This window comes from Carassius auratus, chromosome 8 (genome assembly GCF_003368295.1).
Source record: "Carassius auratus strain Wakin chromosome 8, ASM336829v1, whole genome shotgun sequence".
Taxonomy (NCBI): Eukaryota; Metazoa; Chordata; class Actinopteri; order Cypriniformes; family Cyprinidae; genus Carassius; species Carassius auratus.
The window spans coordinates 17660230-17687864 of NC_039250.1; the positions used below are offsets into that span (position 1 = coordinate 17660230).

At 38.2% G+C, this 27635-nt stretch overlaps 1 protein-coding gene across 6 annotated transcripts in view; it reads left to right on the forward strand.

Moving 5' to 3' along the window:
- Nucleotides 1-27635, forward strand: part of LOC113107453 (nuclear receptor corepressor 2-like) — a 123526-nt gene that overhangs the window by 81328 nt on the left and 14563 nt on the right. For 4 of the 6 annotated variants that reach the window (XM_026269967.1, XM_026269972.1, XM_026269970.1 and 1 more), the window contains exons 16-28: nucleotides 2190-2347; nucleotides 7374-7436; nucleotides 13113-13255; nucleotides 13346-13484; nucleotides 15138-15549; nucleotides 15985-16090; nucleotides 19858-20098; nucleotides 23956-24003; nucleotides 24349-24510; nucleotides 26042-26154; nucleotides 26280-26382; nucleotides 26455-26553; nucleotides 26667-26770. In XM_026269967.1, coding sequence (XP_026125752.1) covers nucleotides 2190-2347; nucleotides 7374-7436; nucleotides 13113-13255; nucleotides 13346-13484; nucleotides 15138-15549; nucleotides 15985-16090; nucleotides 19858-20098; nucleotides 23956-24003; nucleotides 24349-24510; nucleotides 26042-26154; nucleotides 26280-26382; nucleotides 26455-26553; nucleotides 26667-26770 — 1891 coding nt within the window. The remainder of the gene's footprint in view (nucleotides 1-2189; nucleotides 2348-7373; nucleotides 7437-13112; nucleotides 13256-13345; nucleotides 13485-15137; nucleotides 15550-15984; nucleotides 16091-19857; nucleotides 20099-23955; nucleotides 24004-24348; nucleotides 24511-26041; nucleotides 26155-26279; nucleotides 26383-26454; nucleotides 26554-26666; nucleotides 26771-27635) is intronic. The other 2 variants (XM_026269971.1, XM_026269973.1) reach the window with 1 other exon arrangement.

Sequence of the window (27635 nt, forward strand, 5' to 3'; positions counted from 1 at the left end):
GGAAATGGGATTGTCGCTGATACTGATAGCCCCACGTTGGCCTTCCAGACCTTGGGTGGCCGAGATTGTTCAACTACTGTCGGGTCAGCCGTGGCCCCTCCCTCCCTGGAGGGACCTCCTGTCACAAGCGGGGGGGGAAATCTACCATCCTCACCCAGACAGGATAGCTCTCTGGGCCTGGCCCGTGAAAGGTGGAATTTAAGTGCAGCAGGTCTGCCCCCATCGGTCATACACACTATACAGAGTGCAAGAGCCTCTTCCACTCGTTCACTGTATAGTAATAAGTGGCGAGTCTTTGATGAATGGTGTGGACGGATTCATATTGTCCCTTTTCAATGTTCAGTGAAAGACATTTTATGTTTCCTGCAGGATCTGCTAGATAAAGGGAAAGCTTTTTCTACAATAAAGGTATACTTAGCGGCTATATCTGCTTGTCATGTGGGTTTTGGTGACAAGACAGCAGGTCAGCACCCTTTAATAAGTCGATTTATGAAGGGGGCACGACGTAAGAGGCCAGGGGCCAGGCGAATGGTCCCATTGTGGGATTTGTCTACAGTCTTAGAGGCCCTTTCTCAACACCCTTTTGAGCCATTGGAAGCTATAGGGTTAAAGTTTCTCTCGCTCAGGACAGCACTACTGTTAGCGCTGGTGTCAGCTAAGAGGGTGAGTGACTTACAGGCACTGTCGGTCAGCCCATCTTGTCTGCAGTTTTCTGCAGGGTTTACAAGGGTTTCCTTTCGCCCTAACCCGGCTTTCGTACCTAAAGTAGTGGATTCGTCATATAGATGTCAAACTACAGATCTTGCAGCTTTTCACCCTCCTCCGTTCTCTTCTCCAGAGGAGGGGAGGTTGAATGCCTTGTGTCCTGTACGAGCACTTCGTGTGTACGTAGAAAGGACAGCAGGTTTCAGGAAAAATGACCAACTGTTCGTGTCATGGGCTACTCCTCACAAGGGGAAGCCATTGTCACGTCAGCGACTGTCCCACTGGATTGTAGAAGCTATTTCCTTAGCATATGCATGCAGAGGTTCCCAACCTCCCGAGGGCTTAAGGGCCCACTCAACTAGGGGCATGGCGACATCATGGGCCTTACTCAGAGGTGTTTCGGTCCAGGAGATCTGTGCTGCAGCAAGCTGGGCCACACCGCACACTTTTGTGCGATTTTATAGACTGAACGTGTCTGAGCCATCCTTAGCTCATGCAGTGTTAGGAGTCAGCACGTCAAGTCCCATATGATTGGTATAGCGTATGTTGCAATCCGGGAGTGGTCTATATCTCCCATAGTGAAACACCGAGCGAAGTTAGAAAAAGAACGATGGGTTACTTAACGTAATCCCAGGTTCTTTGATAACGGAGTGAGGTGTTTCACCAACACTTCCCTCCTTGCATAGGAACGGGAAGAAATCTCTCTTAATGACTTCGTAGGGGTCGACCTGAGTAATATAGGTGGGGGCGGAGCCTGATCTCAGGTCGACCTGTCTGTCAAAGACAGACGTGGTGGCATAGGAGCTTCCGTAGTTGGTCACGCCCAAAGCGATTCCCATAGTGAAACACCTCACTCTGTTATCAAAGAACCTGGGATTACGTTAAGTAACCCATCGTTCTCTATCATTTCAGCCTAATTTAGTGAGTTGTTAGTTTCTGTCACTCACAGGTGCACACTATATTAAAATACTCTAGGGAAGTACAGGTAACAATGTATTAATCTAAACTAAACCTGTGCAGTCAGCAGTACTGCAGGGTGTGATTAGAGCACATTAGCACTGGCCCGAATACACAGGCCTCAGTATACGCCTCAGCATGGCCAGCTATACATTAAATGAGTGTATTAAGCCAAGTCTGTGCGTTTCTCTGATTTCTCCCCCATGATCCTCACAACCTGCGGGCACAGCTGCTGCTCCTATATTTAGTACTGTATCTGCAAGATGGATAATGTGCAGGTAAGATAAATGAGGGTCTGCTCATGCCACAGCCACTTCCTGACGCTGTGCTGTACAGCTGAAAGGGAATACACTAGCGAGTGAGCCAGCATTTGCACAGTGTTTTCACATTCATATAGGGCTTTTTTAGGTTGTGTGTGTTATCGGTTATCTATCTGTCTGTCTCATAATCAAACATGATGTATGAGTAATTTTGCTGTGATAAGAGCTTGTTTCGACTATGATAATGATATGTTTTTGTTCTTGCAGAGATGACACCTCTGGTGAGGATGGAGAGGAGAAAGAGCCTCCTGTAACCGCTAAAGGCAGGCGGACCGCAAACAGCCGTGGTCACCGGAAAGGACGAGTCACTCGCTCTATGACCAACGAGCAGGAAGAGAACACTTCACCACTAAGCAGTGAGCTGGGTAAGCAAACACTTGCATACCATTTACTTTTTTTGTGGGTCTCTGAGGTCATGTTCAAATGAGTTCTTTGTTTTTTCTCTGCAAATTAACCATGCACAACCTTTTATTGTATAACATTGTCCCACTTATAGTTTTATAACTTTCCTTTTCTGTTTTCCCTAAATCTGAGGACATTTTAACTGCAATATCAACAGAACAAGAATGATCCTAATAATGAAATGCTGTACAAATACTTTGATGGTTGAGTAGAAACCATCTGTCCCCAGTGTCACAGTGTTCCCTGGTTTTACGATGAGAAGGCAATTCATTTTCTGAAATGCACTTTTTCATGATGTTTAGCGCTCATCTAGCTTGGCTAAGAATGTTCTTGAACTTATATTGATTGTGCTTCAGTCAAAAACATCCCCTATACTTCAGCATGAGGGTCAAAACAGTGCCTGTGGCAGCTCTTGAACTTTTACTAATGTCACAAGAGCTTGAGTCATTTTCATAAGTCACTTTACCTTGAGTTTCTGTCTTTGCCTGTTTGTGCTTTTTGTTTGGTTTAGTTTTAAGTAATTTAAAGTATGGATATGAATTTGCAACTAGGGTTGCACCAATATGATTTATTTTTTACCGATACTGATTTTAACAAACAACTATTGGCCAATTTTGATACCGACATTGGTCAGTTGTATAAAGCAGGGCTTAAAACGAGAGAAAAAAAAAAAATTGTTTCACTACCAGCAGAATCAGTATTTGAAAGTTTCTGTTCCTGTGTTCCTATTTGAGTAGAAAACATTCCAGTTAAGAATGTTATTTTTTTACTTTTTCTTTGCCAATAATAAATAATAATAATAATAATAATAATAAAGTACTCAAAGAAAATCATAAAGACGATCTTGAATGATCTCTCTTAGTCATAGCCAATACAGCATCTTCTTTTATAGATTTACAAAAGAAAAAAGTCAACGCAATAAAACCATACAAAAAGTTTCAACATATGTAAATAAAATTTCCGTATGGAAAAAGTGTTAATTTTGAAAGACAAAAACTATTTTTTTTTTTAGTTCAGGAATAATGTAGTATTAATGTAGGCTAAAATAATGGTAAATAAAAGCAAAATAACCAACACAATTAGGCTATTTTAGTTCCCTTGTCTCCACAGCAAGTCTTCTAAAGTTGTATTTAGGCTAAATATAAGCGTCAAGCCAAAACAAATTAATTTAAAAAGGAAACTGAAGCCTACCTCTCTCATTATGCACGAATCCAAATGTTTACATATTTGCGAAGTATCTGGATGCTAACCTATTATTTATTATGTAAACTATAGGCATCATTCTTCATTTGCATTATCGACATAAAACATCATCCTTCACATATGGCCGATATCAGCATTGAGCTGCTGGTCACACTGAACTAGAGCTGTACGATATGGACAAAAAACCCATCAGAATTTTTTGATCAATTTGCGATTTCAATTTAAATCATGATATTGACACACACAGGCATGCTTTACAGTCATAAATGCATTCAGTATACATTTGAAACATATTTCCAAAAGAAAACCAATGAGAGCTTTATCAAAAAGTTGTAACATGTCTCTAGAACAGCCTTAAGTCAAAATAATCACTAAGTAAAGATGTCAAACAAAATCTAGACATATGGCAAAAAATTATAATAAATAAAATAAAACCCGAGCTCAGATACGCGCTGCCTTAAAACGTGTCTCCTCTCGCTCAACCTGTGTCCTGTGCACTCACAACTCTCTTTGTGCTCATGTGCAAGATATTAAATCTTTTTGCACATTTCTATTTATAACCTTTTTGTTCTCATCTTTTTACTACGTGCAATGTGAACGTTCTGTTCCGTTAACATGGGCTCAAAAAAAAGGCTACACATCACAGACAGAGTGTGTGAACCTGGAGTTAGGCATATGCTCAGTCTGCTCTGTTCTTGTGCTCTGCATTAGGTGCGCTGCATCCTGATTGGCTCAGATAACATACTGCAGGAGGTCGGGCTGTGGAAAATCATGCTATAAAGCGATTAAAAAATTGCGCACACTCAAATTGTGATTTTATTTCGATTTCAATTAATCGCACAGCCCTACACTGAACGGCACAGACTGTACTACTACGGACTATTTAAATTGAGCAATGCAACATTTTATGTTTCTTTAACTGTATTTTATTTTGACAAGGAACAGGGTGCAATACCAAATTTGTTGTATGTGCGTGTGAGCCACCGACGTGATCACTGCATTGTTTTCCCAACTGTTACTAACAATTTATGGTCATACCAATGCTGGTTTGTCATAAAGGATAGAAGCAAAACATCATTAAATACTGTAAAGCTTTTGTAAAATAAAGAAAACTGCTTTCTGCCTCTTGTTTTTGTCTGTTAACTTCAGAGTGTGTTATAATTATACAAAACTCAGCATTTTTTTTTTTCTTTTCAAACAAAAAGCGCATTATTACCTGCCAATAATTTTCACTTAAATGTAGGCTTAATTAAATGTAATGCTTGGCGGTTCATGACATGTCCTCAGAAAAATTCTAATGCCAGGGAATTGCCATTGCTCCTTACCTATGATGAATTTACAGCTGAGCGCGGGCATTTCACTCGTTGGTTGTGTCAGTGTCACGTTTGGATTTGGTCGTACTATGCTGTCTGAAAAACTATATTTTGTAAAGATTTTTGTTTTGGCAAGTATTTAATTATTTTGCCCAGAGAAATTATTGGATTATGCAACAAACATGCAACTCGTTGTCGACTACCTCTTGCATTTTTCATTTATTGATTGGTTGATTTTATTCCATAATTTGTTACAAAACATAGTTTTATACCAGTCAGATGTGTCAGATTTAGGCCCAAACCCAATTCTTATTTATACCCCTTCAGGACTTCACCAATTTCTAATTATTGAAGGGGACTAGACCTTTTTTTTTTTTTTTTACTAACAGTTCTTTGAATAACATGGCCGTAAACATGAACACATGATTGAATGTAACATAAAACAAATTATTACTCTTCATTAAAATCTTTATTAATGCCAATAATGCTTACATTTATGGGTTTTATTGTTCACTCGTGCAGCTGTGTTGCCCCTATTTCAGGTTTATGCTGAGATAATTCATACCCCTTCGTTTGTAGCATGGTCCCTGATAATCTTCATTTAAAGGGCTATCTGGCCCTTCCCCTTACCCCTACCACTCCAACCAAAAGAGAATGGAGACACCCCTAACCCTTCACTTGAACACGCAAACAGGGGTAGGGGAATGGGGAAGGGCTAAGGTGTAGAAATGGGATTGGGCGTTAATTGCTTATTTATACAGGTGCAGCTCAATAAATTAGAATGTCGTGGAAAAGTTAATTTATTTCTGTAATTCAACTCAAATTGTGAAACTTGTGTATTCAATTCAGTGTACACAGACTGAAGTAGTTTAAGTCTTTGGTTCTTTTAATTGTGATGATATTGGCTCAAATTTAACAAAAACCCACCAATTCACTATTTCAACAAATTAGGATATGGTGACATGCCAATAAACTAATCAACTCAAAACACCTGCAAAGGTTTCCTGAGCCTCCAAAATGGTCTCTCAATTTGTTTCACTTGGCTACACAATCACTGGGGAAGACTGCTGATCTGACAGTGGTCCAGAAGACAATCATTGACACCCTTCACAAGGAGGGTAAGCCACAAACATTCATTGCCAAATAAGCTGACCGCTCAAAGAGTGCTGTATCCAAGCATGTTAACAGAAAGTTTAGTGGAAGGAAGAAGTGTGGAAGAAAAAGATGCATAACCAACCAAGAAAACACAGCTTTATGAGGATTGTCAAGCAAAATCGATTCAAGAATTTGAGTGAACTTCACAAGGAATGGACTGAGGCTGGGGTCAAGGCATCAAGACCCATCTGGCTCCATTTGTCGTATTCCGCTTGTTAAGCCTCTCCTGAACCACAGACAACGTCAGAGGCATCTTACCTGGGTTAAGGAGAAGAGGAACTGGACTGTTGCCCAGTGGTCCAAAGTCCTCTTTTCAGATGAGAGCAAGTTTTGTATTTAATTTGGAAACCAAGGTCCTAGAGTCTGGAGGAAGGGTGGAGAAGCTCATAGCCCAAGTTGCTTGAAGTGTTAAGTTCAGTAAGTTTCCACAGTCTGTGGTGATTTGGGGTGCAATGTCATCTGCTGGTGTTGGACCATTGTGTTTTTTGAAAACCAAAGTCACTGTACCAGTTTTCCAAAAAAATTTGGAGCACTTCCTTCTGCTGGCCAGCTTTTTGAAGATTCTGATTTCATTTTCCAGCAGGAACACTGCCATAAGCACCAAAGGTGGGTTAAATGACCATGGTGTTGGTGTGCTTGACTGGCCAGCAAACTTAACAGACCTGAACCTCAGAGAGAATCTATGTGGTATTGTCAAGAGGAAAATGAGAAACAAGAGACCAAAAAATGCAGATGAGCAGAAGGCCACTGTCAAAGAAACCTGGGCTTCTATACCACTTCAGCAGTGCCATAAACTGATCACCTCCATGCCACACTGACATGAGGCAGTAATTAAAGCAAAAGGAGCCCCTACCAAGTATTGAGTACATGTACTGTAAGAGAACATATTTTCCAGAAGGCCAACAATTCACTAAAAATGTTTATTTTTGTTCTGTCTTATGAAGTATTCTAATTTGTTGAGATTGAATTGGTGGATTTTTGTTAAATGTGAGCCAAAAAAAAAACAAAGATTTAGACTACTTCAATCTGTGTGCATTGAATTTAATACAAGAGTTTCACAATGTGAGTTGAATTACTGAAACTAATGATCTTTTCCACAACATTCTAATTTATTAAGATGCACCTGTATATGTAACTATTTTATTGAAACAGTTTTGGAGATTTTGATCTCTTCTACCAGTGTAGATAGAAGCTGCACTTACAAACCGAAACCGAAAACTGCAACCTGGGTTGTTACCAAGATGGACGCTGAATTTCATTATAGAGACTTCGTTATTATTTCATGTTATATGACATTCTTCTTCTCTCTACATTTTAGCTAATCTGGAGATGAATGAAAGTTCTCGCTGGACTGAAGAGGAGATGGAGACCGCAAAGAAAGGTCAGAACCCATGTTTGGTATTTTGTCACTACTGCATTTATTGAATAGACAGTATTCTCAGTCAGTGTTGATGTAATGCATTATTAAGTAACGCTTTACTGTAATTAAATTACATATCCACTGAAAAAGTAAGGGATTACTGTAATTTAATTACAGTTACTTATAAAGTACTTGCGTTACATGCAGTAAATAATTTCAACAGTTCTAAAATCAATATTGAATTTGAAATCTAAATTGACCATCTAAAGATAAAATTGAATGCAGCGTCTTTAACCCTCTGCGCGCCAGCGTGTTCACTTTCAATTTTTCCTGATTCACAGAGTAACCTTAAATACTCGGGATACAGATAAGACTAAAATCTATTGATTCTAAAAAGGGCCTACATTTATTTGTGTACACTGACAATAACAACAAAACACTGCTTTTGCAAAATTAACAAAACAAACAGGGTCCACTTTCTGCCGTTTAGGTCTCAGTGAGCAACTTTCTACACGTCACAAACTCAGCGAAATTTGACACAGACATGAGAAATATGTCTATAGAATGCTTGTCTACTTTTAAATGAACAAATAACACAACAAAATATATATCTGATTATGTAATGCATATGAAACTAAAGTGAGGTACAGTCTTTCCCGTATCTGAGTTTGAAGTGTCTTATTTTAAATAAACAAATTCAAATTGAAAGCAAATATAATCTGATTATGCAATCCGAATGAAACTAAAGTGAGGCACAGTCTTTCCTGCATCTGAAAATTTGAAGCGTCTACTTTTAAATTGAACAAATTTAGATCGAAAACACATATTCTCAGATTATGTAATCCGTAGCGAGGTACAGTCTTTCAGGTATCTGAGTTTGAAGTCTTTAACTATTTTTAAGCTTTTTTGTTGTTTTTCAGAGAATTTCTATTTGTTAACCAACATTTTTTTTAATAAAATGTTTAAAGTATTAGCTAAAAGGATAAACTATGCTATGTTTGACTTAAATTGAAAGAATAAAGAGTTGAATTTCTATTAAGTTTTATAGGGATTTTAAGATGTAGCCTGAGCACTGCACCTCACATTTTTATACGCAAAGACGCATTCTGTGTGAATGGCTCCTCAGTGTTCTTTTATTAGGTGGATTGGATCAAAATATAATTTTAAAGTGTTGACAGTTCGTATATCCCTGTTTAGTTAAATAGATGTAACTCGGCCTGATAAGACCTGTAACACTTAGCCTAGCAACTCCACAAACATTTACATGAGCACTAGATCACACACTGTGCCCTTGGCCTCATTTCACATACATGCACTTAGTGATACACATAATAATGTGTCTTTATGTGCGAGGCACATCTTTATATGATAGCTGGATATCCAGACATGTCATTTACTCATAGTTTAAGAATAAGAGCTTCATTAATGGACCTTCAAAACTTCATGGGGTGTTATATGCGTAAACCAGAAAGTTTGAATAAAGAGCAAAGGTCTCATCTTCTTACTTGTATGTGTCAGTGTTGGGTCTGTAATGTAGACTGTTAGTGTGTTAAACGGATGCTCTGTTGACCTAATTTAGATGAGCTACTTCCACGTCGCTCTGTGAACAGCTCTCTGTTTCTCTGGCACATCACATCTGATCATTCAAGCAGCCTGCTCCACACCACTCACAGGATCTCCAACTTAATAACATTTCATTAATGATAAAGTCCCCTGGGCCTAATCAAGTTTGTTGTTTAAAATCACAAGAACTTGTCCTGCGCTCCATGACAACAAGTATCCATTTATATAATGAATAGATTTTATAGATCTTCACATTAATTTAGAAGAACGCTCTTTTAAAATGAGGGTTTGGTGTTAATGCATGATGATTAATTTGCAAAATTAGCTCATTCAGAAGTTGACACAGTATTGCAACACAGTACATCACAACTCTGAGCAAGTAAACACATTATTATTATTTTTTTCTTTTACATTTTATGCCTATTTTCTGTTCAGTAACTTGAAAGCAGTTAGTGAATTTCTCATGCAGTCTTAAAGGTCATCTACTTAGAAAAGGGTCAGAGAAAGATGTAAAAAAAAAAACACTTAAAATATTATTATGCACACACACATACATTTTCATTCATTAATGTATACATTTAAATAAACTGTGACACTAGAATCCTATTTATTTCTATCTTTTCTAATCTATCTATTCATTCATTCAATTCTGCAAGAACCTTATTTATTTATAAACATTTTTCATTTATAGATTTAAATAAATTATTTTAATGCACAAACCACTTTTATTTAACCTAGTAATTTATTAATATTCATTCATTTATTCATTCATATAATTTCCCCAACTTACATTTTTTATTTTATGTGTCTGGTTAACATCAAAACCAAGCCTAGACTGTGATTTGTGCCAACGCTGCTGTTATTACCCTCAGGGTACCAGCTTTGTCTTTGTCTTTTTATTACTCTGTTCCCAAATATACTGCCACCCCTCACCCCATGACCCTCTTAACACCAGCCAGTTACCTTGCCTGTGCTTTTTAAATCCGCTTACAGCTCTCTATGCTAATGTGCAAATCTGTGATCATTATTAAAGCAGGAGAGGGAGACTAGAGTAATATATGTTAATGGCACCTGGCCGTTTCGCTGCATTCCTCCACACAGAGGGAGAGAGAGCAGCTCTGCTCTGTGACTACTGCACGCTGGCACAGCCTTTTAAAGGCAGGGTGGCCTCGCTTGTGTTCACATCTCTGAGTAAATGAGGGGAAGTGAGTGTGTATGTGGCCGTGGGGGCACTTGATGGCAAGGATAAAGACTTGTGTAACATAAAACCTAGAGCTACTGTACACAGCTCTCCTCCCGTGTTCTTTTTAAATCTTGTAAATGCTGATAAATGTGAAATTTTTACTAATTTTTTCATATAATTCTCTCCCCAAGCGCACACTGCCACATACACTGCAGTTTTGAGCTGTATTTAAATAAACACGAGCAAGTCGCTTCAGTTGTCACTCCTATGAATAAGTGAAGTCAATGTGAACAGAACAAGATTCAGCTCTCTGAAGAGGAGTGACAACTGGATTTAGCTGCAGTGTGTAAGCGCCCTTTCCTTTTCCAACTGTCTTTATTTTTGTGGTGGTGTTTTTGTTTTTTCTGTTGTTCTCTTAGTCTTTGTCTCTCACTCTTTTTTCTTTCTGTCTCTCGTGTTGTTTTTCTGTCTGTTTCTGTCTTTATTTCCCTGTGTTATGTTAAGTATGTCTTTTTATCTTTTTCTGTTGTTTGTTCTCTCTAAACTTATCTTTTCTTTCATTCCATCTTTGTCTTCCATTACGTCTATCTCTTTGTTTTTGTCTCTCTTTTTCTTTTATTTCTGTCTGTCTTCTGCTAGATTGTATTTTTTTTATAAAAAAAAATATTTTATATATTTTATAATTTTCTTTTTGTTTTCTTTTTATCTGTCTGTCTTTGAATTTGTCTCTTTCTCTTTTTTTCTTTCTCTCTCCCTGTCTTTTAGTTCATTCTTTCTGAAACGTTGAGTGAGTGGTTAGATTCAGTTGTTGGAGTGCAGAGAGAAAGGAAGTGGCTGAATTGTGGGTTGGCACGAATTAGAGGATTTGGCAAGCCTCCCTGTTTCTCCCTCTCTCACACTGTTGTTAAAGATTGTGTGTAGAGGTCATATTGAAGAAGAAAAGCAGGTCAGTTAGGAATTGCTTTCTCTCTGCTTTCTCATGATATCAACATCAAACCTCTCCAATCGCTTTCTTTTTATTTCTGCCACAATCTCTTGCTCTCATTGTTTGTTTGTTTTTGTGTGTTTGAGCGTAGATGTGTTTTGGCACAGATAATATGCATTAGAGTGCGCAGAAGAGAGAGAATGATAGAAGAGATCAGATGAGGTTGTGAAGGGAGGGAGGGAGGGAGGACGGGCATTAGGGAGGTGGAGTCACTGCATCTCAGCTTCACTTTGCTGTTAAAGTCCAGCCAAGCGGCAGCCAGTGAAGACGAGTGGAAAAAAACTGTGGTCTTGAGACAGAAAGAGAGAGAGGACTGGCGAGAGAAAGCGTGTGAGTTTGATAAATAGAGAGAGAGAGAAGAAAAAGAGAAGGGCTGCTCTGTTTGGAGAGAATCAGAGAAACGACATCGCAACTATCAGAGGAAGAAGGGGAGCTCATTTCCCTCCTAAACGCCACTCCCTTTTTCTCTCTTCTACTTTCTTTTTCTTACTCATGCTGTTCTGGAACTCCGAGAGCCTCTGCTGTGCATTTCCATGGAAAGCATTTGAGCGAAGAAGAAAAGACTGATGGAATAATAGAGAAGAGTGGACCAGAGGGCTGCATATTTGCTTTATGCAACTCCCTGATTGGATGATCCACAGTGGGCCAATGCTGAGGATTTCAATTGGATGTAGCATCGGTACATGCCTTTGAATTACTGAAGCTGATTGGACAGCATTGTCCTACTGGAGTACTCTTAACATTTGGAGGTACTGGACAAAATGTAATGTTTTAAAATTGAAGACGAATGAAACCTGCATTTCAGGAAGTTTAGGACAGTTTTTGACCCTTCACTGGATTTAACCGCTACTTTGTCTTTTGTTGGATTGTGCAAGAATGGAGTTTCCTTGACTTTTGACCTGTTATGCAGAAGTACTTCTGGGTAATTGTGTATGTGCACATTACTAAGCAGGCTATTATTTAATATGCCTTTGCACTGCAGTGTCTGTGTGTGTTTGCCATGTTACATAGATTAGGATGTGCGTGCGTTTCTGACAAACAACTGCAAGTTTGCAGAATAAACAGAGACAGAAACAAGGTTCAGAGATGGTGAGGATAAGCATACAAATCAGACTTCAAATGATTTCTTGCTTTGCTTGTTTGTATGTCACTAAGGGCATTTTTTTGCACTTACACTCTTCATTTTATCTTTCCATCTCATTCTCTCCATCCCTGTGCAATCTACTCTGACTGTCTTGTAGCTTTAATGTGGAGGGCAGGAGTGCTTTATTGTGGTCACTAGCGATATAAATCAAAGCAGCTATTTAGACTGGACAAGATAGGTTCCTAATGTGAAGCTAACCAGCACACAATGACTTGGCTGATGTCTGCTGAGCGCTAACTTGGTGTTAAATGATTGAGAACAGTTCATGTTAGGCTGTTGCCCCACTTTCCTCCTTCAGATTGCAAGCTACAGCACACTTTGACCTTTTATTGAGTTTTTTTCTTAATGACGGCGTGAGGCTGGGCAAATGGGAACGCTCGAGGCTTCTGTTACCCAGCGCACAGGGATTTTGTGTGTTAGGCAGTGTGTAATATAAATCTTATATAAACTGTAACAGCCTTGGTGCTGCCCTATTTTGAGTGCATGTGACTTAGTGGGACAGCAGGTATTAAAAGGGGGAAAAAAGAGACCTGCACATATGCTGCTCTTAAAATGTTTGTGACCAAGGATGCATTGATTTGATTTCAAATACTTGTTGTCTATTTGAAAATGCAGTTGCAATTAATCAGTCTGGCTATAATAGGGGTTTTCTCATCATTTCCCTTTCTCCATATCAATAAAGGGACATTTTAGTTTTGTCATGCAGATGATGACGCTGTCTCTGATGTGTTGAAATAACTATGACGGTAGTTACTCTTTCACTCACAGTTCTGTTCCTGTTTCTACGTTAAAGTGAGAATGTTCCTTCTCTCACTTTCATAGGTCTGCTCCAGTATGGCAGAAATTGGTCTGCTATCGCCAAGATGGTGGGCTCCAAAACAGTCTCCCAGTGCAAGAACTTCTACTTTAACTACAAGAAGAGACAGAAACTGGATGAGATTCTGCAACAGCATAAAATAAAATCGGTCAGTTCTTAGAGAGTGCACATTGAATTATTTATAACTGTCTGTAGTATTGGTTTCATGTTGTTGTTTTTGTGCTTGTGTTCGTTGTAGGAGAAAGAGCGTAAGGCCAGACGTAAAGGTAAAGCTCTTCAGAACGAGGAAGCCAGTGCTCCATCTGCTGCAGAGGAAGAAGAGATGGAGGGATCGGGAGTCAGCGGCAATGAGGAGGAGGCTCAGGAGGACGGAGAGGGTATGGACGCAAACGCTTGATTCTTGCACACTCACAGCGCCACATCATCATGCAGTAATTATTACACAAAGACTAATGTACATTTAAACGCAGTCATTTGTTGCACATTACTCACTGACTTTGTGTAATAGAAGTAATGAAACTCAAAGTTCAGATCTGAAAAAACAAATGAGCAGTTTAGTAATTATGTTATCAGCCGTAGCTATGAAACGGTTCACACTGAAACCAAACACCTCGTGAGGTTTTGTGGTTGCCAGGAAGTCCCACAGCAGCTCGAATCAAATGGCAGAGTGCTTTTCTCAGAATATCATGCACACGAGGCCTAGACTCACCTATGACCTCACCCGTGATACAACCCTGACCTACTTTTTGTCAAGTTCTGAGAAAGAGGCGACGCTGTCTGCACAAGCATGAATTGCTTTTCCAGGAGAGCGGCGGTTTGTGAAGTGGTTGTGTTATAGCAGAGCGATCAAACTGTCTAGGTGTCAAAGTGCGTGTCATGCTGTGGACGTCGTACTTCCACAAGTCTGCCAGGCAGCTATCAAATAAATGCTTTGTGCTGTGTGTTTGGCTATCAGGTGTGGCTTGCTGATAAATAGCTTTCGTAAGCTTTCATAAAGCCACATTTATCAGGTCAAAGCTTGTGAAAGAAAGCCAGCAAGGGAAGTGCTTATTATGTTATGGTTATTGTGTAATTACATCCAGTTGGGAGAGCACACTCAACGGCTGGGGTTTGTTATGCCAGTGGGAAAATGAGGCTTATCATAATCCCCCGCTGTGTATTTACTGGTTACGTTTACTTTTTGATTTGACAAAGGACATGTTAGATTCAGATAAGAGCTTTTTTTTTATGTGCCCCTGGATGATTTTAATATTGAATGTTTTTTAAAGCAATCGTTACATTTTAAAGGACAAGCTATATTAGCCTTTTCTGTTTATGGTATCTGTTTAATGGCTTTTTTCTACTTTCAACAATAAAGAAATGTACATTTGTCAGAATTTCACCATTTTGGAATTTTTACTTCCTCTTCATAATTTATTAAATAAATTAGGTAAATCCTTTGTACTTTACTTGCCTAAAAATATATATTTTTTTAATTAAAGGTGTCTTTGGTTCTTATAAGTGCAATTTGTAGTTTTTCTTAATATATCGAAGAATCACTTTTTTAAATCACTGTCCCAATACTGCTGTCCAATCATTTCAGAGGACAAGCATTTCTGAAAATGTTTGTTTGGTTATGAATGAAGCTGAGAAACTCAACTTCGCCATCACAGAGTTAAATAACATTTTTAAATAGATACAAATCTATAATCTGTATTTATTTATTTTTTCCCCATTTTATTTTTTTCACCCTTGGTGAGCATAAGAGACTTCTTTCAAAAAACATTAAAAGAAGCTTACCACCCCCAAATTTTTGAACAGTATTGTATTTTACCAAAATGTAAGTTATGATGTCCATAATCAGATTTATATTCCAGAACATGAACGAAATGTTTAAACATGGACAAAACAAATAATAGAATTTTCAAGGGCCCCAAATTGAAAAATGAATTGCCCAAAACAAAACACCTTTCCAATCCAATCACACATAACAGATCAGCTGATATTCGTGCCCTGCGCTCTTACGATGTTTACTATGTTCTTTTTTTCAGGTGGAGCCAATAACAGCTCAGACACTGAGAGCCTCCCTTCCCCACGCTCCTCAGATGACAGCAAGGTCAAAGAAGAGGGCTCGGCACGGCCCAAAACTGCACCCACTTCCTCCTTGTCCTCCACGGACAAGGACATGGCAGTTCCGGACAAGGGGCCGGATGAAATGCCAAAAGTGGAGGAAGGAGAGGTGGAACAGGGAGGAGTGAAGCAGGAGGTAAAGACCGAACCGGAGGAGTGTGATAAGGAGGCAGCAGGAGATGATAAGAAGCCTCCTGCCCTGGAGGTGGAGGAGGGCAAGAAAGAGGTAAAAAAGAAAGAGCATGGAGGAAAGAGTGGAGCTCAAGACAGCGACTCCAGCGCCACATGCAGCGCAGATGAGGTGGAGGAGACGGAAAGCTCAGAAAAGAACAGGTGCGAGTGTGTATGAGAGCGAGGGCTGATTGGTTGCTTGGGTGGGGTCTGATGTGTTTTGTGGTTAAGGAGGCAGGGATTGTTGATTTGTCCTGTAGGACTCTATTTTTTCCATGACAGCAAACACTGTATATGTTGGCCGAGTCAGGGGAAACATTAGCCTGTGAGCTCGCCAAACATAACACAGCGAGAAGTGTGTGTGTCTGTCTGGCTGTCTTTTGTGTATTTTGCATTTTACATTTCCATAAGACTGCATGTGGAAAGGCTATATTTGTTTATGTGTGTTGCGATGATGATTAAGTGTTTGTGTTTGTGGTTTTGTGGCATTAATGGGCTGTTTACAAAGACCGTAAATAAGAGAGAATGAGGCTTTGACCATATTAAGCAATAACTCTTCTCTGCTCTTCTCACTCTCAACACAATGACGTCTGCTAGGCCGAGTTTGTTGAATTTCGCCCATGATGGAGTGATCACTTCTCCAGTTCAGAAACCACTGGACCTCAAACAGCTCAAGCAGAGAGCAGCTGCTATACCTCCCATAGTAAGTACTTACCCATACTGGCATTCTTCTTTATTTTCAGCCACTCGTGCTTTGAAATTCATGAGCTTTTCATGTTAACAACAGCCGTATCTGGCCAGATTACTCAGATTAGCATCTTCTATCCATGTTGCCATGGTTACTATTCCCATGAGATGCTAGTTTTCCACCTCTGCTCTTAGCTATTCAGACACTTATGATGAGCTAACAGCCAGACCGTCAGAGCTCTGGCAAGAGGAGAGGTGTGGAAACTGATATGTGCTGTTCTAAGAGGAGCTTACAAGGTGTTAGTCTCAACAAAACAAGCGTAATTGTTTTAAATGACTCAAACTGGTTGTTTTTGGTTCTGTTCATTTAAGACTGCACGTGAATGACCTCTGTTATGATTGATTAACCTTTTGTGAACACCACCCTGTTTAAAAACAATGATGTGGATGAGGGCGGTCATTAGGGGTGTGCAATATTCATTTTCTATGATGACACCATATTTGTTGTTTTAACAATGTGTGAGCTGACATTATCAAGTATGTTACTCACTCAACACATGTCTGGGATGCAGCCTAGTATAATGTACTTAAAATACTCATTTGAGTTTTTGTGGTATTTGTATATAATGTAGTTAAGCAATATCATATCAGACAATGCTGTTTTTCCCCCAAATATCAGCATGGTTTCAAACTTGATATAGATTTTTATACAGTTTACTGATTTAATACCAGCCAATAAACAACAAAGTTAATATTGCGAGTAGGGCTGTGAATCTTTGGCAAGGCAGCGATTCGATTCGATTACGATTCATAGGTTTTCGATTCGATTCAAGAACGATTTTTGCAAATTTAGAACGATTCGATTCACAATTAAATTCGATTCGATTATAACGATTCTGCATTCTTTAAGTGCATTCACGGAATTATTTAAATGCTTCTACTAAATTCTTTAAATGCTTAGTCAGAGGGTAAATTACAGTAGCATTTATGGTTAGATAACCATAGGTTGGAAAAAAAAACAAAAAAAAACTTTTGTCCATTGTAAAATGCTACTTTAATGATGCGACATGGCATACGTAAAATTTATGTAAGCCAAGTTTTTAAAAAAGAGCTTAAAGAGTATTATGTATAAGCTAACATTTTGTCACACCAGGGGCGTAGCCAAAATTTCAGAAGTGACAGAAATCATTTTATGTATGTAGCCTATATAATAATAATAATAATAATTATTATAATTATTATTATAATAATAATTATAATTATTATTATTTATTTTTTTACAAGGAATTATCTTTTTTAATAACTTTTAATTAGCTGTAATAAATCAAATGCACTGCTGGACAATAATCAATCATTTGTAGTCGATATTTTTTTCCTAACGGCAATTTTATTATTGTTTCATATACTAGGCTACATTTAATTAGCAATTATTAAAATTTTCTGCACAGAATAAGGTAGAAAATATACTTTATAGTTTCTGTACTGTAATAAATGTCAATTAGCACTGCATCATTCATAAATTGTTTGTGGGTGTTTTTTTGTTTCATCAGTTCATTCTGCTTTTATTCAGTTTAGCTGCAGATATAGCCTGGCACGTCTATGAGAGCGAGATTGCTTATTTTTCAGTGTGAAAACGTTTTCATCTCTATTTAACTTTTCCTCTCCATCAGCGAATGATTCTGAGAGAAAACGCGCCAGATGTCTGTTTGCTAATGAAACAAACGCTACTTTCATGCATCTGATTATCAGATAAATTTTGCGCTCTTATTTCAAGGTCGTTGTTAATGCTGTGGTTAATTTAAAAAGTTTCCTTCGTATATTTGGTTCATCCGCATTGTTTAAAAACATTTATCATTCAATGGATCTGTGCGTATGATTTAGACACTTAAATTTCTGCTCCGTCCATGCAATAAATACAGCTGTTGGCGGCTCCGGTAACTCCGTCGGTAAGATGCAGAGAGCCATTGACAAACTACAGAAAAGTAAAACTACTTCACATTAGCATTACTAGCCACCAGTCCTATAGATCACACGTCATCTGCGTCAGAGACGGACGGAGTACGAGCGCAATCCTGTGACAGTCACAGGCGGTAAACAGTAGATCGCGTAAAGGAGAGATAAGAGGCATGATTCACGAACACTCTTCAAGGTCTCCATTAATTCGTGCGTGTAGTAATTTAATGTGTATACATTTTTAAAAGCATTGAATCGCTATAGATAGCATTTTTAATCGATTACTGTACAAGATCGGCGATTCACGATTCAAAAATCATGTTTCAAGATCGATTCATATGATTCGGCAGGGTTTGTAATCGATGCATCAAGAAAACAAGTGAATCGTTACACCCCTAATTGCGAGTTATGTTCAGAATATTGTCTGGTTTTTTTTCTGTATTTACACAAAGATAATAGCCATACACAACAATGTTTCTATTCTCAGTGAGTCTGCTTTTTTAAATCGGGTGAGTTAATTATTCAGTGACTCATTCATGACGACAGTCACTTTCTCCATTACTGAATTAATCAGCCATGTCAACAAATCGGTTTAATGAATGAATGAATGAATGACTCATTAAGACAATGACTTGCCGCCACCAGTTGGTGTTTTTAGCTCCATAAATGATGCATACCTCTAATACGGTTTAAAATTATTGCTCTTATAAAGGTAAAAAATAAATCCTGGAAAAAAACTATTGCCTTCTTAAATGTGATTGTTGTCACATCTGTGAACTAACTGCCACAAAGAATGTAGCCTGAAAAAAAATAATGTAAAAATAACTTGTATTCATTACTTGTAAAACTACAAAAGCAGTTCAATGAGAAGCTGCGCAAATCCACGTTCATTTTCAGCGTTTATTTGCGCATCTTCTCAGTTAACAATGGCTCTGTGTAGTAACAGCTGCTCTATGTGAAATCACACACCTGATGGTATTTACCGCTGATTAGAGAACCGGCTTTACTGACGAGATGCACATTAACGATTGGCCGATCGTGATCGGAGCACCCATAATCAATATATTATTTTTTTTTATAACTTCTATGTTACAGAATCAAAAGTTTTATTTTTATTTTTATTTATTTTTATTTTTTATATAAGTTATCCAAATAATGTATAGTCCTACAAAGCTATTATTAATCAGAGCATGTGAGCAGAGCACATCGTTACTGAAGGGAGCATCATTTTACCAGCGTTGCCCATTACAGCTGTACTAGCCTACACCTTGTTACAGTACAGTAGCACTACTGCAAACAAGAACAAGTATACTTGCATAGAAATTTCCTGTCAGCACATTATTTGAGTGGACTTTGCTCTTCTGGTGAGCAAGAGAGATACATGAGCGGAATGCACATTCATAGAGTAGAATATTGAGCGTCAAATGGTGTAGTGAAGAGGAAAATGCAACCTGCACCATAAATACTGCCGAGCGCAGCACGCCATAAATATTATATGTAGCCAATATTTTCGGCTCGTATTTTCGGATGTTTTTCTCTTCCGGCCAAAAACTGAAATTTTTTTAACATTTTCGTCCGATAATTTTCCATTTTACATTACAGTTTTAAATGTTTCCACACTGCTGTCATGTTTGTTGAACTACTTCACGCCTCTATTTGATCGTGTCGCATCATCATTCGCTATAATTTATTTGGTCTTTTTGCTTATTCGGTTTAATTTCAGAAAAAAAATATATATATATTAAAATATATATTGTTTTTCATGATATGGCACTTGTTCATGTAGCATTCACACGCTGTGTAAAGGGCATTTTGTGTCTCTGCTTGTAGATGCCAGAGATGTCGGTAGCAGGACGTGATAACCGGCCCAGGTTGCTGGGGAAGCAGCAAGCTATGCCTCACGCTCTTGCATTGTACCAGCAGCAGATTACCATGGCTCATGAATCTTCCCAGGAGGCCAAACAGCAACAATCACAGCCAACCAAATCTCAGCATAACACAGGAGGTGGAGACTCAAGCAGCCCACGGGTCAGGACTCGTAGCCCTGGTGTCTCTGAGAGAGAGAGAGAAGGTAAGCTGGTCTTTATCCCTCTGGTCTTTATCTTTTCATCTATTATTTCAGTTTGTTTTTCTCTCCAACTTTCTCAACCACCATTGTTTTCCTCGATTGTGCCTACTACACCAATAGAGCAAGTTCTGATGTGTGTGTCTGAACACGTGGAGTGAGCAGTAGTGTTGTTGCCTTTTTGAGTACTGTGAAGAGTGTTGGTTGTAAATATAGTAAAAAAGGGCAGTGTATATTTAGCCAAGACCCGACCACCTAGACACTAGCCTGGACAGCTAGTGAACCAATTTTGTTACTTCATATGTGCAGTTATGAAATTCATCTGCAAAAAAGTGGTGACAGGTTTTATAGGCAAAAAGGGTGCATCACATTCACTGTTGTTTGGTAAATTTAATTTCAAAACAAGGCAAAATAATTTCAAATGATCTTGAAATTCACATTAGGTTGAAAAATTTCCTAATACAGATTTAAGGGTCTCGAGTTGGTCTCACGGGTTCTTCAAGATCACCGACAAAAAGCTGCTTGCTTTGAAAGTGAGCTGTGTTTCTTACATCACTACACTATTGACCATAGATTAGTCTGTTTGTCTGCAAAATGCTGATTTTGTCATGATTCACCTAAACATAGAAAAAGTAAAATCTTGAGATTTTTGAAATATTAAAACCAACTGAAACTATACTGGAATTGAAAAACAAAATACAGCAAAACAAAAAAGTGTGTGTGTGTGTGTGTGTGTGTGTATGTGTATATATATATATATATATATATACAGTATTGTTCAAAATAATAGCAGTACAATGTGACTAACCAGAATAATCAAGGTTTTTCGTATATTTTTTTATTGTTATGTGGCAAACAAGTTACCAGTAGGTTCAGTAGATTCTCAGAAAACAAATGAGACCCAGCATTCATGATATGCACGCTCTTAAGGCTGTGCAATTGGGCAATTAGTTGAATTAGTTGAAAGGGGTGTGTTCAAAAAAATAGCAGTGTGGAATTCAATCACTGAGGTCATCAATTTTGTGAAGAAACAGGTGTGAATCAGGTGGCCCCTATTTAAGGATGAAGCCAACACTTGTTGAACATGCATTTGAAAGCTGAGGAAAATGGGTCGTTCAAGACATTGTTCAGAAGAACAGCGTACTTTGATTAAAAAGTTGATTAGAGAGGGGAAAACCTATAAAGAGGTGCAAAAAATGATAGGCTGTTCAGCTAAAATGATCTCCAATGCCTTAAAATGGAGAGCAAAACCAGAGAGACGTGGAAGAAAACGGAAGACAACCATCAAAATGGATAGAAGAATAAACAGAATGGCAAAGGCTCAGCCAATGATCACCTCCAGGATGATCAAAGACAGTCTGGAGTTACCTGTAAGGACTGTGACAGTTAGAAGACGTCTGTGTGAAGCTAATCTATTTTCAAGAATCCCCCGCAAAGTCCCTCTGTTAAAAAAAAGGCATGTGCAGAAGAGGTTACAATTTGCCAAAGAACATATCAACTGGCCTAAAGAGAAATGGAGGAACATTTTGTGGACTGATGAGAGTAAAATTGTTCTTTTTGGGTCCAAGGGCCACAGGCAGTTTGTGAGACGACCCCCAAACTCTGAATTCAAGCCACAGTACACAGTGAAGACAGTGAAGCATGGAGGTGCAAGCATCATGATATGGGCATGTTTCTCCTACTATGGTGTTGGGCCTATTTATCGCATACCAGGGATCATGGATCAGTTTGCATATGTTAAAATACTTGAAGAGGTCATGTTGCCCTATGCTGAAGAGGACATGCCCTTGAAATGGTTGTTTCAACAAGACAATGACCCAAAACACACTAGTAAACGGGCAAAGTCTTGGTTCCAAACCGACAAAATTAATGTTATGGAGTGGCCAGCCCAATCTCCAGACCTTAATCCAATTGAGAACTTGTGGGGTGATATCAAAAATGCTGTTTCTGAAGCAAAACCAAGAAATGTGAATGAATTGTGGAATGTTGTTAAAGAATCATGGAGTGGAATAACAGCTGAGAGGTGCCACAAGTTGGTTGACTCCATGCCACCCAGATGTCAAGCAGTTTTAAAAAACTGTGGTCATACAACTAAATATTAGTTTAGTGATTCACAGGATTGCTAACTCCCAGAAAAAAAAAATGTTTGTACAAAATAGTTTTGAGTTTGTACAGTCAAAGGTAGACACTGCTATTTTTTTGAACACACCCCTTTCAACTAATTGCCCAATTGCACAGCCTTAAGAGCGTGCATATCATGAATGCTGGGTCTTGTTTGTTTTCTGACAATCTACTGAACCTACTGGTAACTTGTTTGCCACGTAGCAATAAAAAATATACTAAAAACCTTGATTATTCTGGTTAGTCACATTGTACTGCTATTATTTTGAACAATACTGTATATACACACATATACATATATACACACATATACATATATATATATATATATATATACACACATATACATATATATATATATATATATATATATATATATATATATATATATATATATATATATATATATATATATATATATATATATATATAATATTATTATTTATTTTTTTTAAGGTTCACAACTGTAATTATCTTGGCAGTCTTTAATCTCTGAAAACATATTAGGTATCACAATAGATTTGTGACCATATTGGTATGAGCTGAGATAAGAGGTTCTTATTTGTTCTAATTTAATGTCCATCAGACGTGATTTCATATTTATTACACTGCTCTTTGGCAAACTTGATTCTGAAAGGCCAGTTGCAGAATTCTGTCTGCAAATGTGTTTTGTATAATGACCACTAAAGTGTATAATTCACTTGTAGCCCCTGGCAGTTAATTTCCGACATGGCTTTGCTAGTCTGTATATATCTCGCATCACTCCGTGGCCTCTTTCCTCTTTCAAAGTAAAACAATTACAACCCAAATCAAGTAGTTTTTATTTATTTGTTTCTTTATTTTATTATTATCGACCATAACATGATTATCATATAATCTCAGTTTTATTACATGTTATTTATGGGTGGAGTCCTCAACAGGGAAATTTCACTTCATTAAGGGGAGGTTGATTGCGATTTCACTTTTGTAACATTAGTAAGTGTGGAATGTTGCGGTTTGAACATAAACAATATCTGCAATGTTACGAAGCTGAAAGTTCAAATTCAGTTTAAAGTCTTTTAATATTCTGTCAGTTTAATGTCTACAAAAACGGCTGGTAGGCACTACAAGTTACTTCCTGGGTTCGTGACATCACAAACCCAGATAAATCTTGCCTTCGAGAAAAGGCAGCAAAGGGGCGAAGCCATGCTGCGCTGCTTTAGAGAAGAGGAAGAGAAAACTAGAGGTGTACGTAAAAATATATTCATATATGAATCGCGATTCTGTCTTTTAATGATTCTAATGGGCGATATTGATGATGTTGTTGTTTACAATACAACCGGTGCACATGCTGCTGAGGTGAGGAGTGGGACAGTCAGATGCACACTAGAGGCAGTTTAGCCAATCACAACACTCTGGGCTAGCTAACCAATCATAGCCCATCACCTATTTCTGAGGGAGAGGCTTCATAAAAGCAGGAAATGATCAGCGCGTTTCTCAGAGAAAGGACAAAGCGTTGTGGAATAAAGGTTTTTTAAATGAAGCATTAACACATGTTAGACTGCACCCCATAAACACAATCAAGCCTAGAAAAAAAAAAAAAAACAGTGACCCACCTCTTTAAAAAATAGATTGTTATGGTGTTATTTAATTTGGGCACTCAGAACTAAATTGTCACAAAACTGCTCCTTTCGAGTACTTGGAGAGAAAGAGAGTCTTGGGTCATGGGCATGTGATGAGCTGCAGTGTGTCTGTCCCTGCAGAGCTGGAGGGGAACGAGAGATGGCTTCAGGCTCTGCTACATGGATTACGTAGGTTTACACAACACATGTATACTCACTGTTGGAGCAGACTCTAATCAAGCGTGTTGATTTCTGGTAGTGTGAATGATTCGCAGATGTGTTTGCATGCCGCTAAGCACAGATTCCAGCTTATAGTGTGTTGATAAGCCTGATGATCTGGGAATGTGCGTGAGGAAGAGTCTGAATAACTGCTGTCTGTGTGTTTTCACACTGGAGATTGCTGCTTTTGATGCAGGGGTTGTGATGATTTGAGCTTTGACATTTTCACCTTCTGCAAAAAAGACTGTCATAGAATGCTATCCAGTAATTATCTGTTTGACAGTCACCTTTGTATGGTTTTTTCCATGTGTGCAGATAAATCTCGGGCATTTTCTCCTCTTGCGGATGGTAAAAAGATACCCGGGGCGGATGACGTTCGGGCTGTTGGTCTAGGCCGCCCAGTGATGTCACCGTACCAGCTCTCTCCCAGAGACATGGCCAAACTCAGCCATGAACAGCTGCTACACTACAGTCCCTGTAAGACAATGTAGCCCTGTTAATTAGGGCAATTTTTTTTATTTTTTTATTTGTGTGTGTGTGTGTGTATATATAGATATAGATACACACACACAGACACAATGTAATAACCTTTGCTAAACATAAAAAATGTAAGAAAGTTTTAAATATTTAAGATTTTTATTTTATAAAAAATAGTCAAAACCGTAACATTATTGGGAATTATCACTACAGTTTTTAAATATTTATTATTATTATTATTTATATCTAATTATGATCATATCTAATTAATATCAGGGATTATTTGTTCCATCATATTTCTTTTTCAGCATTTCTACAGTGTTGCATATTAAAACCTATCTCACACGATTCCGTTGAGTTTAAGAATGCAGTGGAAAATCAGAGGCGATCGTTGTTCAATCCGCACTCACTGTCTGAATTCTACTCTTTCACAAATTCTCTCATCGTAAACAACAATGTGCAGGTTTACTGAGACAGCAGAAAGAGCATCATTTTTGTTTTCTTTATTTCATAAAAGTGCAACCTTTTGTTGATACTGTGAGTCCACACAGATAAAAAAAAGACCCTTTACAGTTCCAAATGATGTATTACTCTTACCTTTATGTTAAGTTGTCTTAAGTTGTTTTCACTGAAAGAAAATGCAAGTGATCGCGCTGGCGCCTCCATGTCCTGCAAAGCACGCTTTAGCTTCTGCTCTCTTGGATATAGTCCACATTTATCTAGGTTTAGTGTTTAAACCTTTTTATATGCTTGAACTGTTTTAATATATCTATAGATTTATTTTAGGCAAGTCATGATGATTTGAGAAGGCTAAATTGATCGAACATAGGCTATGATCAGCTCACTGTCTGCTGCTAGTCACTTGGTCGTTACTTTAAAAAACAAAAACTTATAGGCCTATTTAATGAACAAAAAATGCTCCAAACATTTTTCTAAATAAACTTAATTAAAAAGCTAAACAAAATATTATCACTTTGCAATTACATACAAAACTTAATTATTTTAATAGCTGAAACAGTAGTATAAGTCATTTTGGGAGAAGGGGGGAAAAAGACGGGCTCTGGCCAGTAATCCTGATAAGCTGTCAGACATGGGCCGGGCTAGGGTCTACATTTGAGGCCTGGCAGGGCTTTATTCTTTTGATCATTTGAACTTTTTCTATCCCTTCAAAAGTTCAGACAAAAATCACAGCTTATGTAAAAATATAAAGCAGCAAAAAATGTTTTCAACATTGACAGTTATTAGAACCATTTTTAATAACTGAGCACCAGTAATTATTGATAATAGATCACCAAATCAGCATATTAGATTGTTAAAATAGAAAACAGTTCATTTAAAACATGATATTTCACACCATTACTGTTTTCACTGTATTTTTGATCAAATAAATTCAGACTTGAGCATAAAATGATTACAAAAAAAACTTAATTATTCCCAAACTTTGTCTAGTAGTGTAAATAATACCATTAATATTTGAAATTTTGTTATTAATATTATTGAGATATGTTTTTTTTTCATTTCCCTCTTTCAGCATTGGCACCCACTCTACAGCCACAGGAGAGAATGGCTGCTGTGCGGCCTCTCCATATCCCAGAACCCCCTCCTCTCATCTCCTCTGCCAAACCTGGTGGTTCCATCACGCAGGTAAAAGCAGCACAAGTCGTATAACTGGGACCTATCATCAGTATATTATGTAAAATACATTCAGAGTGTTTTAATGGCTCGTTAATGTGAACATACATAAATGCATTTGTTGTTCTGTATTGCAGGGTACTCCAGTGCAATTGCACAACCCTTCTCATGGCTCCGACCATGGGAAAATCCCAGCCCCAGGATCCATGGCTCTCTCATGGATGGACCAGAGGAAAATGGGTAAGTTTGAGTCATGAGATCACACATCAACTGTCCATTTTCCACATCCAACATCTCTTTCTGTCTCCTCAGGAGGGTTTCCAGTGGTTAAACAGGAGCAGTTATCTCCACGCGGAGCCGTCTCCTCTCAGACGGAGAATCTCTCCTCACAGGACAGCACTACGTCACGGGGTGAGTTTGGGACAAATCATTATCCCTTATCTCAATTCAGTTTTAAATCAAAGAGATTAAAATGCAGAAATAAGGCTCATAGCATGAAGAGATTAAAAAACTCGCTCTCACAGGCCCCATGCCAGCTGTTCAAGGTGGCAGCATCACGAAGGGCATCCCTGGCACACGTGTGCACCAAGAACCTTCCATATCATATCGAGGAGGTTCAATCACTCAGGTAAGGAGCTTTTTTCTGCACAGCACACATTTATAAATGGAAAATGCACAGAGAACTTGGCTCATAATTGTGGTTACAACTGTGTCAGTGTTTTTCTGTTACGTGATGTTCTCATTCTTGGAATCTTCACATAACAGTGAGCAGTCTGCTCATATAAAAGCCCCTTCAAAAAGCGAATGGAACGGGCAGTTTGTGTCAGAGCCATTATCACGTCATATTATGACATAACTGGTAATCAGTTGCCATAGCAACAGGTACACAGAGTCCAATCCTATTCTCTCCTTTTATTAATGTGTTTATACGCCTACGCAGTCTGATGTTACTGATCACTCAAACACGCACTCAATGTGCCAACTGACCTACTGTGACACATTACACGCTCAAGCAAATCCGAATGGGTAAAGACGAGCGTTTAATCAGACCAGAGATAAGCTCTGTGTTTAACTGTATGACGACATTGGCAGATTTATGGGGAGATAAGGAATCATTGTCAGTAAGAGTTCACCTGAGATACGGGCATATGCAGCTGTACGACATACGGTGTTAAGTAATGCTGAAACATTATCCAGTCCGCCAGTTAAAGATCAAACTTTTACAATTAATTTGTCCTGTTGCGATTTCTTGCAACAGTTTGAATAGTTGTCTGCCTTTTTTGTGGCACAAAATCAACATGATCATATTATTCATTACAGTAACCTTAAAATATAATTCTTATGAAATACCAGTGACACAAAGTGCTCGCTTCCTCTTTTCTCACAACACAAGGGCCAAACCAGGTCAGGCCCCGGGATGTCTTACCAGCGTTGATGTCCATTGTAGTCTTCCTAAAATTACAAAGGTTTTTGTGTGGCATGTTTTTAATTAT